This window comes from Pagrus pagrus (assembly GCF_965226575.1).
Source record: "Pagrus pagrus genome assembly, contig: HAP1_SCAFFOLD_49, whole genome shotgun sequence".
NCBI lineage: Eukaryota > Metazoa > Chordata > Actinopteri > Spariformes > Sparidae > Pagrus > Pagrus pagrus.
This window is the reverse complement of record NW_028175414.1, coordinates 175,001-191,558: the sequence shown is the minus strand read 5'-3', so window position 1 is coordinate 191,558 and position 16,558 is coordinate 175,001. Positions and strand designations below refer to the sequence as shown.

The 16,558-nt window shown below is 39.9% G+C and overlaps 2 protein-coding genes across 4 annotated transcripts; both read right to left on the bottom strand.

The window, feature by feature from the left end:
- Positions 1-215: 215 nt before the first annotated feature.
- Positions 216-11,680, bottom strand: LOC311253818 (uncharacterized protein). Of its 3 annotated transcripts, none has more exons than XM_084384291.1 (18): positions 11,658-11,680; positions 10,934-11,570; positions 8,187-8,305; positions 7,893-8,051; positions 7,668-7,712; positions 7,466-7,558; positions 7,295-7,369; positions 6,506-6,570; positions 6,305-6,407; positions 6,066-6,182; positions 5,532-5,961; positions 5,277-5,404; positions 5,037-5,132; positions 3,488-3,563; positions 3,119-3,273; positions 2,777-2,887; positions 2,525-2,639; positions 216-544 (listed from the first exon to the last, which is right to left on the bottom strand). In XM_084384291.1, the coding sequence occupies exons 2-11, from the start codon at positions 11,328-11,330 to the stop codon at positions 5,854-5,856; spliced, it is 1,281 nt and encodes a 426-aa protein (XP_084240417.1). In that variant the 5' UTR covers positions 11,331-11,570; positions 11,658-11,680; the 3' UTR covers positions 216-544; positions 2,525-2,639; positions 2,777-2,887; positions 3,119-3,273; positions 3,488-3,563; positions 5,037-5,132; positions 5,277-5,404; positions 5,532-5,853. The 3 variants fall into 3 exon arrangements, with proteins under 3 accessions (XP_084240417.1, XP_084240418.1, XP_084240419.1); XM_084384292.1 differs by having other exon boundaries at positions 3,193-3,273; XM_084384293.1 differs by lacking the exons at positions 216-544; positions 2,525-2,639; positions 2,777-2,887; positions 3,119-3,273; positions 3,488-3,563 and adding an exon at positions 4,891-4,910.
- Positions 11,653-14,026, bottom strand: LOC311253816 (uncharacterized protein; the record flags this gene model as incomplete). Its single annotated transcript, XM_084384289.1, has 5 exons — positions 14,008-14,026; positions 13,433-13,634; positions 13,188-13,304; positions 11,902-12,101; positions 11,653-11,805 (listed from the first exon to the last, which is right to left on the bottom strand). Exons 2-5 carry the CDS (start codon positions 13,611-13,613, stop codon positions 11,653-11,655), a joined length of 651 nt encoding a protein of 216 aa, XP_084240415.1. The 5' UTR covers positions 13,614-13,634; positions 14,008-14,026.
- Between the last annotated feature and the right edge of the window lie 2,532 nt (positions 14,027-16,558).

Here is a 16,558-nt window from a genome sequence, read left to right as displayed (position 1 = left end):
GGCCGATACACTACTTAAAGCTAATGAAAGCGATAGCCTTAGCTAACATGGCTACTGTTAGCCCAGCCACCGTAGCCAGTCTGACTAATCGATAGCAGAAACTTTGAGCCAACCAACTAAACAATACTTACTGACAGGCTTCCTTTACTAGGAGAACACAACAATACATTACTTTGTATAAAAAATTCAGTCTGAATCATTGTATCAAACAACTGTTGGAAATTAATGTATTGGGGTATTTTCTATGATCCACCTTCAGATAGTCTGAAATGACAATCCACATATGTATTGTTTACACCACATATTACTGTTAATTCAAACATTTGCTTGAGAGTGAAGATTTAGTTACATAGACTTACTAGTATATGAAATGTGTTTCTATGAGTATTTTAGGCTAATTGGACGGGGGTAAAATACATAACAAACATTAGAGGGTGTAGTCATTTTTTATTGTCAAAAACTCTCCATAACACAAACAGATAACCATTGTTGAACAGGTCAGGAACGATTAGTTGCTGGAGGGTGAATGGTTCAGCAGAGAGACCTGGTGAAAGTAGGAGGAGGAAGAGGAGAGAAATGAGAGAGAGTGAGGGGGGCAGAAAAAAACAGCTTGCAGAAAAGCTTGAAGAAAATTTACAAAAAAGTCTAGTTCGTTGCTTTCTTCTTGGCAGAACACAAATGAACCGTTAGTACTACACTAGGGATGAGAGATTCATTAAGCCTGACAATGACACACTGAAAGGATAATGGTAACAGGTGTGAGGCATATTAAAAACAGTGACTTCAAACTACAAAAATATAGTCTAGAAATGGTTGTTTTGGTGTTAGAGGGTTATTGACACTGTGACTGATCTAACTATTCATCACAGTCATGGCCTGTGGGAAGTTTTTGGCCAATGAAAACCCTATGTGGACAAACAAAAATTCTGCTGCAGGCACAGGTTTGGAGAGGTGACCATGACCACTGGGCTGAACAGCGTGCATGCTATAGATAATGGCCGCGTTTCCCAGATTCGATCGTTCTTAAGGACTTAAGAAGGCTCTTAAGAAGGGTTCGGCTAAGAAGGAGCGCTAAGATACGGGTGTTTCCCAGATGCGTTCTTAACTGCCTTCTTAGGAGAATCTGAAGATCAAGCCAAAGAAGCTTCTGAAGAAGCTCTTAGTGGGAGCTGTCCACCGCGGTGCTGCTGTGCTGAATCAATCGATGCCAGGCAAATCGATCACCCACCTCTTTATCAGCGCATAAGTGTGTGTGTGTGTGTGTGTGTGTGCTGTCAGACCGGGCTGTCCAGGCAAAGAGATCCAACGGCCGTTGGATCTCCGCACGGGGCAGCCGGTACTTTGCCTGGACAGCCAGGTCTGACAGCACGTCCAGTGGGGATAAGTGCTGACGCACGTATGCATTTATGTAAACCGTCTGGCTTCGCGCACGGCGACGCTGTTGGTTCGCAGGGAGAATGTGCTGTATTGCAGCCGTGGTTTCTCACACGCGCGGACTTTGGCAATGCAGAGTAGCAGGTGAAGCCTCTCTGGATGAGGTTCAGCTGAGTTTAATACATCTGTTCCCTTGATATCTGTGAAATGCCACAGGGTTGTTGTTTTTTTTTATGTGTAGTAGGCTACTATAAATTCATATATGCAGATGTTGCGGAAAACTTAAACGTGTAATTCAATAAAAAGGTTTTTTTTCATCTACCATTTTCTTATTTTTTTTTCTTGCGCCAGCTATGAGCGCATTTTAACATTGAGCATTGTTTTATTATTTCGCAAAGTGGAGGATATGAATTTCCCTGACGCGGCTTGATCACTGAGCATTTGGTCGCTAAGAAGGCTGTTAAGAGTGGGTCAGCTCGATCTTACATTTCCTTCTTAGCGAAAGATCTTCTTAAGCTAAGAGCGACTCTGGGAAACGCATCCTTCTTTCACAGCGTTCTTAAGAGCGCTCCTAAGAAGATCTTAGCACTTAAGAGCTTCTTAACGAATCTGGGAAACGCGGCCAATGTGTGAAACATCAACCGCTAAAAAGGCAACTCATACTGAGTAGCGTTTGAGAAGAATGCTTAGTATTTTATGATTTTTTTGCAGTTGGCTGCAGACTGCAGTTGGCCTCACAAACAATGCCCGGGTCCCCCACTGACGCTGACACTGAAAATGACTCTTACCTCTTGCTTGACCCCCACTGACACCATATCTCTTTCACTTTGTTATCACTTATGGTTCTGTCTGTCTCGTTATCATGTTGTCTATTTATTGTTTATTGTTTGGCACATGTAGCTTCGAGACCAAAACAAATTCCTTGTATGTGAAAACCTACTTGGCAATAAACTTCTTTCTCATTCTGATTCTGATTTTAAGACCAGAAGTTGTAATTGAGTAATATTTTAGTAATGTAACTGTATTCATACTTTAACACAGATTTTCAGTACTCTTTCTACCACTGGGTTTCTCGTACAGAGCTCATAGCGCTTACCAGAGGGGAGGAGTTTGAACAGGTTGTGTCCAGTTGTGCACAAATGTTTCCTACCCGTTTTAATCGCCTGGTTCCTCTGTCGGAGCGCAGGTATGGCTACAGAACGCTGGGTGAGGTGGCTCACTGTAGTACCCACGACTCTCTCCTCTCCTCCCTTGCCCAATATATCCTTGAAGAAGAAGAGAGATATGAACAGTTTAGGTTGACATTACAACACAAGTGTTTGCTGATATGAAATGTAGCTCAACAAAGCCAAAAAACTGCAACCGAGCGCACTGTTATGAATCAGAAAACTGGCATTTATACCTCCAGGGAAGGATTTGTATAGCAATCCACAGGCAGTGCAAGGTTCAATAGTGTACATGCTTTTGAGTTCTTCTTGAAAAGCAGAAGAAAACTTTTGAAGATTCACAACACCTATTGAGAAAAAAACAAGACATTAATACATAATTAAAACACAGAAGGAGGCTAGTGAGGGAGGCCACCAAGACACCTATGACTACTCTGAAGGAGTTAAAAGCTTCAGCAGCTGAAATGGGAGAGACTCTGTATACAACAACTGTTGCCCGGGTTCTTCACCAGCCAAAGCTTATGGGAATACTTTTTATAGGCACTGTATATACATTTGCTTACGTTATTGTTACTTACTTTGTAGCCATCTGTAATGTGCTCTCTTCCGGAACCATTTACTTTGATACAATGTCCCTAAACCTCTTGCATACAAGTGCAATCTTTGCGATGGCCATGTCTCCTTCCATGAGGACGACTTCCAGAAACACCTCCACAAGAAGTTCATCAGAAAGCTGTGCAGACAAATTCAAATAAAATTTTAAAAATTACTGCACCAAAACTTTACTTGAGTATTTATCCAAATTAGAACACTGATGTACTTTGTACCTTTTGGCATATATGTGGATGTGTTGGGTTGCACAAAATGTCAGTGAATGATGATGATCGCTTATGACTGGTAATTACTATGCAAGTAAAAATTGTAGTTATCATTGAATAATAAAGTACCTCCTCAAAGTGCGTTGTGTGAGGCCCTCCTGTTGTCTGCACACATTTGGCACCTGGGGCAGTTCCACTTTCCAACCTGCCAAGTCATGGAAAAGGCATTAAGTTTATTTGTGGAAGCTTGAATATGTAACTGCAGCACTTGAACTCTTTCGTGATTAGTTGAAAAACAGTGGTGTGATGATACACCCAGCTCATGACAGAGACACTACATGATTTTGGGTTCACGAGAATGAGACGTTTTTTGAACACTATTTGCAAAGACAACTTTGAATAATACTAAAAAATAGTGTTTGCACAAAATGCAAAACAATGCTGATCCATCGTGAAATGTTTTAAATAGTTCTTATCTTGTAATGAACGTCATTTCAGTTCTAAAGTGTGACCTTGTTACTGAACTCCTTTCCATAAATTCAAATGAGAAATTAATAGATAATAATAATAATAATAATAATAATAATAATAGTCTCTCAATACTTAAAGTGCAAACATAGACTGACAAATTTTTTGTTCAAGCGTGATAAAGACAGCTGGCTACAACTACAACGACAATTCGTGTAAATTGTCGGTCACAGTAGCAACACCATGGTTTAGCATCTAAAGCTCGCAGTCACTCGCAGATGCTTGTAAAACTTCGGCTATGCTATCTGTGGGTGTCTTTGCATAGTGCTCATGTTAGCCGCAGTGTACGGCACTATTTTGTAGTATTAGTGCTTATAATAGTGCTTACATGTTGTTCCCGTCTTGTCTGTCACCGTGTGCCGCTTATTGCTTCCACCAAGCACTCTAAATGTTGCCAGTTGAACGTCAGACTCTGTTATACGAGCTGCCGCTCTGCATTTGTTCTGTAGCTACTCATATCGCAAGACAGCTTTTAACCTCCACGAAAAATAGCTTAACGATTTTATATCGCGAGACCTCGTGGTACGGGATGATTGTTGATCACTATACTAATTTGTGACATTTGTGATGCTGCAATAATGTCATTGCTTAATGTATTAGAAAATGACATAGACTTTATTTTCTTCAAAATTGCTCTGGGGGCTTCTGTTAGAAATTCAAAATGTTTTTTATTTTGAGATGTGTATTTTTGTGCCATTTTTAGACGTTCTATTGTTTTAAAAAAATATATTGACACTTTTACACAGTAAATGTTTTTATACAAAAATGGACTACTGTTATCAAATATCCACTTGATTTGACAAATTTGGATGGGTAACGCTATATAAATAGAAGACAGACTTGAAATATTGCCCTATGCTTTACCACTCACTACAATCTTTGTTTCACTTATTTGCAAATACTATTTCTTAATGTTAATACATTACCATTCCATCTTGTTCCACAAAAAGGTGGTACTTAGCAGAATACATTCTGCTTCATACCGGCAGATACTGAACCACTGTGTCAGCCACTCGATGACTACCTGGAACAATTTTTTTTTTTATTTGTCATTGTGGTTTTATTGTCACAATTCATTTAATCCCCCGGGCAAGAAATAATTAACTTTTTATTTGTCTAACTTGGACACAAAAGTATATGTTGTACTTACCTCTGGCAAAATGACCTCATTTAAGTAGGCATCTCTTTCAGCAACAGCCACTTGTTTGGCAACAAGCCCTTCTAACCTGACAATGAGTTCTCCTGTCTGAAATATTGATAATGACAACATTAATATTTGCCTTTATTTTCATATTGTATGCGTTTCATACGTAGAGACACCATGAACAATTTTTTTCATTTGTAAGGTGTTTATTAATATATTAGCATTACATGCATGTATAATCTTTACCTTTATGTCGTCAAAAACAGACAGGTGGTCACATAGAATGCTTTCAGTGTTGGGTCGTATCCTGTGTTCCTGAACAGGTACATTCTGTTTGACAGAATGCGACCTGACAGAAGATCTATCTCCAAACACTGAGAATACAAAATAGTTTAATCAGTCCAAATACCTTTAAAAAGCAACATGTCAGGTTTGAAAAAGGATGTCATTATTCTTTCAAACCAAACCCCAAACCCAAAAAGGGAAATCTGTCAGTAATACCTTGATCTCTTTGTCAGTCAAAATGCTGTCTGCCTGGGTGGATTCCACAATATCTTTATCCCTGCAAGAAGTAAAAGCATGAACTATGAGGTCGGCTTGTAATTGCCATATAGCAAAGACATGTATTTGAGAAAATGTTCCTAATTGACTTTTGAGCTGGAGGACAACACTTAAAAACATTGTAATTTCTTTGAAAGTCAGCTTGCTAAAGTACCGTACTACTAGCACAATTTAAAAACATCACTGTTCAACAAATTATGGTCATATTTCATACAGTAATGACAGAACGATAAAATTACAGCAAATTATTTGAGATATTTTCTTAGTTTTTTTTAAAGTTTTTTTTTAGGTTATTTAATGGAACATGTTGCTGAATCCTGTCCTCCTCAAATTTTATTTTTTCCAGGTCTTCTTTGGTGAGTGGGAAAGTCTGTGTGAATGACAAAAAATAAAAAAATAAAAACATAAATAACATTACTCTGAATTCTCTTTGAGTAAACATTGGCTTTAAGCGAAAAGTTTAATATATCTGACCTGAACACTCAGGCCTTTTATCATCTCAGCCGCATTGTGTCTTCTTAGAGTTCGACACTGGTTGAGGGAGAGATCGTCATTGCTGACATCTCTGTTTTGGACCTCATTCTCAGCTGCCTTTTTTTGGGATAAAAACATAGTCACAAATGGCATACAAGACAGTTATTTCTTGTTGTCATCCTGTTTGTGTGTTTTACAAATGATGACAGCTCCTAACAAAGCTGAAACAGTTTACTTACCGAGCACACAAAGATCCCACAGTTATCATGGTCTCTCTGCCTCCACTGCTTTGGGAATGTGACCTTCCATCCCTTGAGCCCTCCGTGGTTTCTGAAGACATTACTTTGATAACAAAACATAAGGGGTCACATTTCTATGACAGTAATTCCCTTGCCTAAATTTTTGAACCACCCTCTGAATTTTGTGTCTTCACTTCTCACCTCATTGTTGTTTGAATCCTCAAAGAATCGTACAATCTCAATTCTTTGTTTGAGAAGTCTAGTACCTAAGTCATAAAGATACCAGAAGCACATATATCTGCAGTTACATCTTTTGTTTTGTCTAACAGAGAAAAAGTAATGCTTTTGATAGCCACAGTGATAACTTCTAACCAAGTTATCGGTGCATTTATACATTTATATATTGTCCATCAGTCTCTGTCTTATCACACCATTAAGGCTATACAAAATAACATATCAATTATACAGTACATCATTACAAATTAAACCTAATGTTCTATGACTTTTTTATTGCAGCATGTCCACTGTGTGAGACCTATATTTCTATGCTGGACTTGAGTAAATATGATTGTCTTCTTAAAAGATAAAAATGCATATTTACATGTCAAATATGAGCTCAACTACCATGGGGGAATGCAAAACTCCCCTTTAGTAACTGATGAAATGTCTCACATTACACTTATTATTTGTGTTATTTATTAATATTAGTGTTCAAAATTTCTTGCATAGTATTTCAAATATAGCATCATATGTTTATTGCATTCTTCATTCTGAATGCATGTTTGGGTGATAACTTTTATACTACTTTGGCTACTGTTTACCTGCTGTTCACTTTAATTCTTGAAGTAAAATTACACACAAATTTAACATGTTGCTAACACTGTGCTGCAGCAAACATGGTCCAAGCATCTCTTTTGAATAATTATATTGATATACATGTGTTTAACATCATTTTTATGACATGGTTGATGTGCTGTCATGTTGGCCTACCCAAAGGATGAAGTGGTTTCCAGTCTCAGGAGTGCTGTGACCCACAAACCTTGGCAGAAATATTCGGTCTGCAGTCTAGTGCAGTGGAGACAATAGCGATTTCAGTATTAAATGTCCATGTTAAAAAGACAGATTGTAAAGACATACATCTTTCAAGAATGGCAAACCCACCTTTAAGTGTTTGACAGTTTTGTCCTGGACATGGCCATTTCTTATCCAGTCCCGACTCCACAGAATGTTGTCAAAGTGAGCCAAACTCACAGACTGTGCAGTGGGGATAAAGATTTATAAGTGTTACTGTCTCCTACCTTTACTGAGGATGTTGTGTTTGTTCAGAATTGACAAAAGCATACACACAAGTACTTCATATTACCTTACTGCAGGCCCGTGTAATCTGTGCCACTCTGAAATTGACAGCCTGAATAAAAAAGATGGTGATATCAGTTTTTGCAGGATTTAGCACATAAAAATTGTCACCACACACTTGAGTGCACACTGACATGAGCCACAGCATTTATCTTTAGTCAGACTGCATGTCTGACTGTTAACATATACGTCTTAATAGATTTAATAATGTTAACAGTACTGTCATACTCACATCATCTGTCAGCCACGGCATCGTCCATGAGGTCTCGTCCAGTAAATCCAGAGGGCAAACACTCTTAATGTCTTTTATTGAAATCTGGAACTTTCTCCCGATTTTAGTCAAAACTTGATTTTCGTCCCGAGATCCAGTTAGAAGACTTTTCAAAGTGCTCTACAAACAGCAGTGTTTTCTATTAGCTTATACAATTCATAATCATTATGGAAGTACAAAATGAGAAAAGTTATGTTCACATTGTACGATTTTCAAACTGTTTTTATGTGAAAAACATCAGATGCAGCTACTAACCTTGTCCTCTTCAGATATGCAGTAGTTGCTGGCCTGAAAAGTGATGTCTTGGACCTTGTCTGCTGGAACAGCAATAGGTGGCGGTGGAAGTGGCAGTGTCCCACTGCCAGATGTTTTCACTGAAAATATACATATTGAAAGGCATATATTATTATTTGGTCTTTACACATGTATAAAGGCACTATTCCTTAACAGCGGTGTTATTTATAATGTAAGGGTGTATTGCATGTCCTCGGTTGTTAAATAATGGAAGAGCAATGCAATAGGTTGCATCCTGTGTGCTGTGATCACAGAAATACAGATACTTTTAGTTTTTCACTGTCATAGTTGTGCGGGTGGTTCATAGTGTCACAATGTTTTTTATAATACAACTCCTATATTTCTACTCCCATATACTAAACACACCACTTGAGTCTCCAGCTGGTCCAGAATGCTGCAGCACGTGTACTGACAGGAACTAAGAAAAGAGATCATATTACTCCTGTATTGGCCTCTCTGCACTGGCTCCCTGTAAAATCAAGAATAGAGTTTAAAATCCTTCTCCTCACTTACAAAGCTGTTAATGGTCAGGCACCATCATATCTCCAGGAGCTCATACTACCCTATTACCCAACTAGAGCATTACGCTCCCAGAACGCAGGCTTACTTGTAGTTCCTAAAGTCTCCAAAAGCAGAATGGGAGCCAGAGCCTTCAGTTATCAAGCTCCTCTTCTGTGGAACCATCTTCCTGTTTTGGTCCGGGAGGCAGACACCCTCTCTACCTTTAAGAGTAGACTTCAGACCTTCCTTTTCGATAGAGCTTATAGTTAGGGCTGGCCCAGGCCTGTCTTGGACCAGCTCTTAGTTATGCTGCTATAGGCCTAGTCCGGGGGACAAATGACACACTGAGCTTCTCTCTCCTCCTCTCCTCTCCATCTGTATACATTATGCCTGTATACATGCCCCATCTCTGCATGTCACTGACTTCACTTCTTCCCCGGAGTCCTTGTGCTCTCTAGTCCTACAGGCTCCCATGGATCCTGGCCGCGCCTGGGTCGTGGATCGTGGATGCGCCTACTGCTATGGCCCTGCCTGATCATGGATGCGCCTACTGCCATGGCCCTGCCTGACACCCACCACTACTGTCGCTAATATTAGTCATATCTCTGTTACATAAATCAAATCAAATCAAATCAAATCAAATTTTATTTGTATAGCCCAAATTCACAAATCACAGTTTGCCTCAGAGGGCTTTACAATCTGTACAGAGACGACACCCTCTGTCCTTCGACCCTCGATTCGAGTGAGGAAAAACTTGCCCCAAAAAAAAGGCCCTTTTAACAGGGAAAAAAATGCGGAAGAAACCTCAGGGAGAGCCACAGAGGAGGGATCCCTCTCCCAGGACGGACAGACGTGCAATAGATGTCGCATGTACAGAGCAGATCAACGAGATCACAATGTATTCAATTATAAGCGATGGTTGACAGGAGTGAAAGTACATAAAGATGTATTACAGCCTCTATTATATTAAGACATGGCATTGAATTTAGTGCCAGCGGTATAATTTCCTTAAATTTAGCTACAGCACTATCAGATAGACATCTAGTGAAGGAGTTTTTGCCTAATGGTGTGTAGTCCAGTAATAGAACTTCAAAAGTTATTAAGTGATGGTCTGATAAAAGAGGATTCTGTGGAGAAACTGTTAGATTTTCAATCTCGATACCATAAGCTAGAACAAGATCAAGGGTGTGGTCAAAACAGTGAGTTGGTTTATGTACACACTGAGAGAAGCCAATAGAGTCTAATAATGAGATAAATGCAGTACTAAGGCTATCATTAATGACATCCACATGAATATTAAAATCACCTACAATAATTACTTTATCTGATTTGAGGACTAGACTTGATAAAAACTCAGAGAATTCAGATAAAAATTCTGAGTAAGGACCAGGTGCTCGATACACTACAACAAATAGAACTGGCTGTAAAGTGTTCCACGTTGGATGTGAAAGACTCAGAACAAGGCTTTCAAATGAGTTATAATTTAATTTAGGTTTAGGAATGATTGACAGACTTAAGTCATAAATAGCTGCAACACCACCTCCTCGGCCGGAACCTCGAGGAATGTGAGTATTAATGTGACTGGGTGGAGTCGATTCATTCAGGCTGACATATTCTTCAGGATGCAGCCAAGTTTCAGTAAGACAGAATAAATCAATATTACAGTCTGAAATTAAGTCATTTACTAATACAGCTTTCGATGACAGGGATCTGATATTTAGGAGTCCGCATTTAATACGTTCCACTACTATTATTGTAATGCATTACTACATACTATCCTTACCGTTAACCACTACTACTGTTATCACTAGTAATCACATTTCCATGTGCATTTCATTGTTGTTGCTGTGATGCCTCTTTATGTGCTTTCATTCCTGTCAACCATCCATTATAATTGTATACATTGTGATCTCGTTGATCTGCTCTGTACATGCGACATCTATTGCACGTCTGTCCGTCCTGGGAGAGGGATCCCTCCTCTGTGGCTCTTCCTGAGGTTTCTTCCGCATTTTTTTTTTCCCCTGTTAAAAAGGCTTTTTTTGGGGGCAAGTTTTTCCTCACTCGAATCGAGGGTCGAAGGACAGAGGGTGTCGTCTCTGTACAGATTGTAAAGCCCTCTGAGGCAAACTGTGATTTGTGAATTTGGGCTATACAAATAAAATTTGATTTGATTTGATTTGACCACTGTTGAAAACATGTAAACAAACCTGAAGACCTGAAGACCAGTGTGCCCAGCGGACCCAATGTCAGGGGCACGGATGACAGTTTTCTGATGTCATCAAGGAATTTGTTGTTAATGCAGCAGTTGTGCATCTCCAACAAAATCCTCACTGTCTGCTTGAAATGTACCTCGTTCATTTGGGTGAGCGAGTACCTGGTAGCTGCTAACTCGCGATTCAGCTGTTCTGCTACAGATTTGGAGCGTAAATTGGGGCACAAGTTCAAACTCCTTAAACTTTCCTCTGGTCTCTTCTGGTGGAAACGGTCGTACAATTCGTACCTCTCAGTGGTTTTGGTAACTGGATGGGGCAGTATCCATCGGTCATCGTTTTTTGTTGGTGGTTGTAAGGGGGAATGTGTACTGAGGTTTTTTACCCAGGCCATTTCAATTTGGAGTTTCTTTTCTGCTGCACTTGCCAAATTGTCTGTGGTTGGTGGACACAATTGCCCTGCTTCGATTGTTCATGTGTCTGGCAACTTGGCCAGACACATCTGAGATATAGCATGTTGGGAATGCTTTAAAACTAAGCAAACCATCAACATGGTCCCTAGCGGACTCAGTCCAGAACAAAAAGTTCAAATAGTAGACCAGTCCATGAGGGCAAGAGAAATGCAGTACTCCACCTGTAAATAATAAAAGAAAGCATAAACATAGAAAAAAAGACCAACGACACATAATCATTTTAAAGACATCTCATTTTGAAGTCTAACCTCCAGTCTTTTGCAGCTTCAAGAAAAGCTTCGGGTACACTTCCTTGAAGTTGACGAGCTCCTCCAACCTGTTCACGAGGTCAGTGACAGATCCCTCATCACTGACACCAAGTGCATTACAGGCCTCCTGCAGGTCTTTCTTTAGAGGCTGTGGGTGTTTTGGACAGTAGTAGTTTTTTTGTATTACATTGTTTAGACAATATAAATGACGAAAATAACTACTGACATTTTCAATATAACACACCTTCTTCAATTCAAGCAGGGACAGAATCGTGTCTTCATCCAACTGCTTTGCTGGCACTTTTGAATCTTCTTTTCTTTTTTTCATGCCTTTCTTTGCCTCTGTTTTTGGCAGCATGTCCCCCTTTCTAACATCCTCCCCCATCCAAGGAGCCAATGTTGAGTATGATGTCTTGGTCTCATATGGGTTTCTAGTTGATGTACCTGGGATATTTTTAAATGATAAAAATAACTTTCATTAACATTAACAACATACTCTATGTAATTTACAGATATGCAGGCCTGTGTACTGCGTGTGATATGTAAAATCAATCCAATTGTACTGTTTTCCGGTTACTCTGAATAACGTGTTTTTTCTTTAGCTCACTCACAGTCCTGGCTACCTTGACAAAACTTAAAATGCACAATAAGTGACTTTAAATGAGGGAAAACATACAAATCCCCTCAAAGAAATAACAACACAGAAGACAGCACCTTGGTCCCAAAAATAAAATGTAAATCAGTACATGTGCAGTAAGCCAACAGAAAAGTCCTATATTCATTACTACAAAATATGAAATTGGGCTGATTTTAAATGAGCATTTCTAGCAAAAAGTGTACTGGAAGCATTCATGATCGTTGTTGTGGACTGATGGCTGTGATCTGTATGCACTTTTTATATCAAATGAATTATGTGAATAACAGTTTACTCTGGACAGAACTCACTTAAGGGTATACTCCCTCTTGTGGCATAAGCGAGCAACAATGTGGTAAACTTTTATAACAGGTATGTATAGTCCTGTCTAGCTTTGATTATAATTTTGGCCACAGGCAAGTGATGAGATGACAGTGTGAATTTTCTGTACAGGCCATTCAATTCTTTTGGATGCATACTTAGAAGAAAAATGAGGGTTGTGAGTGATAAAAAAAATTGAGTCTTATTCTACAAAATCTATGTTGTATTTTGTGAAAACGCGAGGATATCTCCCTTTTTCAAATTAGACGACAAACCATAATTAAAAGAACACTCTTTTTTCCAGTTTTCGTTTCAGAATAGGCAATTGATTGATATGAAGGTACACAGATAAGCTAATAATTACCTCACAAAAGTTCACTTGGAGCTTATAAAAACAAATCAAAGTTATGCCAAAAGTGTTTTCAATTTTCCGTACAAGAACAATGTAAATCAAATGTTAACAGTTTCTGTTTGACGAACCCATCCCCTTTCCTTGAGCCATTTTTGTCTTGTCATGTAAATGTGGTTATGGGGCCTAGGATAGGAACTTTAAATGTCTAATGCAATAAACTAACCTGATATAAACCCCTCGGCGATCATTTCCTTGTCTAGCTGTTCCCATGCGCTGTTGATGTTGATGCTGAGGTCTTCTTCTGTGAGAACCTCTGGATCAGGCCTCTTAAATGTAGAGACTGCAAAAAGTCATCATATTAGCAACAGCAGTGTAGAATGATATAAACAATAGCTGTTCTTGATAATTAGCATAATTGCAAACAACACTAAGTTTAGTTAGATGTTCATGTATACACTGCAGGCTCACCTGGTATGTCAAAGGCTACCTTCCAGTTTGCATCTGCGATAATAACTGGAGGGCAGTCCCCACACTGGTAACAACTGAACATGAATCTGAAGTCTGTCAATGACAGAAAGTGGTGTAAAGCTCTTCGAACCGTTTGGTGGTGGAAACGGTTGTCATTGAAGAATGACAGGGTTGACGGCATGCGACCAGGAGCGGTTTTGTTCTGAGAAATGCATAAAAACCTGAGTCAAAAAAATACATCCAATTGCTGTTGTCACACACAACAGTCCTGAGACATAACTTTTCTGTTACCAATAACCTCAACGACAACTTAAAATAGAGAGTAAGTACATTTAATGATGTCATAACACGTAAAGCATTATATAGTGTCTAATTTCAATGAAAAGTAGCTTAAAATAAAGACCAAAGGCCCCTGGCAGTAGTTCATCATTATTTGCATGACAGATGACGTTCAATAAAGATTTTCACTCTAAACATTAACACTTTGCAGAAAGCAGAAGTTCACATAACGGGAGGGTCAGGAAGACACGGTCATTGAAATTGTGGAACCCAGACTTGTAGTCCTGAAAACGCACATGGTTCTTGCATATGGGACACTGCTTGATGGCCACGGAGATACCTGTAGATCATTTAGGGTCAAATGAAAACAAGATGACAAACAAACACAGATGAAGACTTAATATGTACAGTATGTGTAACATAATGACTGACAGACAGACAGACAGACAGTCAGAAAGGACAGACAGAAACAGATGCATGTTTTTTAAACTATCAACATCACTTGCCTTTTTTAATGTATGTGTAGCCATAAACAGTTGCCTGAGTGGTAATGATGTTGTAGGGCAGTAGATCTGGTGGTGTGGGTCCCGGACAATATGGGCAAGTGGTCTCTTCTGGAAAGAAAACATTGGGGGGATCCTTCTCTTTACTTCTGAGATCCACTGGTAGCTCCTGGAGTGGTGGGATTTTCTTTTTAGTATACAAATAGTTGGTCATTTGACATACATTTCTGTCATTTTCGGCATACGCTGAAATTTCAGCTTCCAACATGTGTATTTCTGTTTCCAGATCGTCTATGTCATTTATCAGGATGTCTGAATTAGGCAGGAGAAGATCTGGGGATTCCTGAAAGATCCACCACATTGCCAGCATGCGGTGGAGACAACAATGTGATTTCCCAGTCCCTCTACACTGGCAGTTCCACTTACCAGACACTGAGTCAAAGGTTACTCTAGTGCGCCCACATTTGCACCAGTTATCCATCTGGCCAGTGTATATAGAGAAGAACACCCATCCTTTGGAGTATCCCATGTCACCATAAAAGAGGGGGTATACTGTGTCCACTACATTTTCTAAGGCAGCTTTATGCATGCTCTCACACTGGTCAGACCACTCCTGTGATATTAATCTTTTTTTTCAGTTAGAGTAATTCCATTGCCAGTCTAGCATACTACTTAAATATTGTAAGGAATACTGTAAAATCATGGAAACCACTTTTTTTTTTCCTTGTGAGAGCTTGTATGCGAGCAAAACTTACCAGCCATGTCTTCAAGTCATCAGGTAAACACTGTCTCTGGTATCAAAGAGTGGTAGACGTACTGACCTCACGCAACACACTTGAACTATGGGTAATGGCTTAGCGCTGATCTACTTTGCTATAGCCTACATAGCCTATGATTCATATCGTTTGTGGTATGACGTAAGGCAATTGATATTGGGGGTTGTATAGAGGCGGTGGATGAGCTGTATACACTACCCAGCAAGCAACTTTCTGTGTAATAAACGCGTAATAGCCGTCAATTGCAAACCTGATGACTAGGCTAGAACAAGGCTAAATTTGGGTATGAGGATGTTGATTAAATCTTCACATATAGACCACATTTCACCAGTATTTGCAATACTGGCTTAGATGGGAGAAATTAGAAAAATGAGGATAAGATCTAATTTGCACATTTTCAAATCAAATCAAATCAAATCAAATCAAATCAAATCAAATCAAATCCAATTTTATTTGTATAGCCCAAATTCACAAATCACAGTTTGCCTCAGAGGGCTTTACAATCTGTACAGAGACGACACCCTCTGTCCTTCGACCCTCGATTCGAGTGAGGAAAAACTTGCCCCAAAAAAAAGGCCCTTTTAACAGGGAAAAAAAATGCGGAAGAAACCTCAGGGAGAGCCACAGAGGAGGGATCCCTCTCCCAGGACGGACAGACGTGCAATAGATGTCGCATGTACAGAGCAGATCAACGAGATCACAATGTATTCAATTATAAGCGATGGTTGACAGGAGTGAAAGTACACAAAGATGTATTACAGCAATAATGATGAAATGCACATGAAAATGTGATTACTAGTGATAACAGTAGTAGTGATCAATGGTAAGGATGGTATGTAGCAATGCAGTATGATAATAGTGGTGGAACGTATGTAACAGAGATGTGACTAATATTAGCGACAGTAGTGGTGGGTGTCAGGCAGGGTCATGGCAGTAGGTGCATCCACGATCAGGCAGGGCCATAGCAGTAGGCGCATCCACGATCAGGCAGGGCCATAGCAGTGGGCGCATCCACGATCAGGCAGGGCCATAGCAGTGGGCGCATCCACGATCCACGACCCGGGCGCGGCCAGGATCCAAGGGAGCCTGTAGGACTAGAAAGCACAAGGACTCCGGGGAAGAAGTAAGTCAGTGACATGCAGAGATGGGGCATGTATACAGGCATAATGTATACAGATGGAGAGGAGAGGAGAGGGGAGGAGAGAGAAGCTCAGTGTGTCATTGTCCCCCGGACTAGGCCTATAGCAGCATAACTAAGAGCTGGTCCAGGACAGGCCAGCCCTAACTATAAGCTCTATCGAAGAGGAAGGTCTTAAGTCTACTCTTAAAGGTAGAGAGGGTGTCCGCCTCCCGGACCAAAACAGGAAGATGGTTCCACAGAAGAGGAGCTTGATAACTGAAGGCTCTGGCTCCCATTCTACTTTTGGAGACTTTAGGAACTACAAGTAATCCTGCGTTCTGGGAGCGTAATGCTCTAGTTGGGTGATAGGGTAATATGAGCTCCTGGAGATATGATGGTGCCTGACCATTGACAGCTTTGTAAGTGAGGAGAAGGATTTTAAACTCTA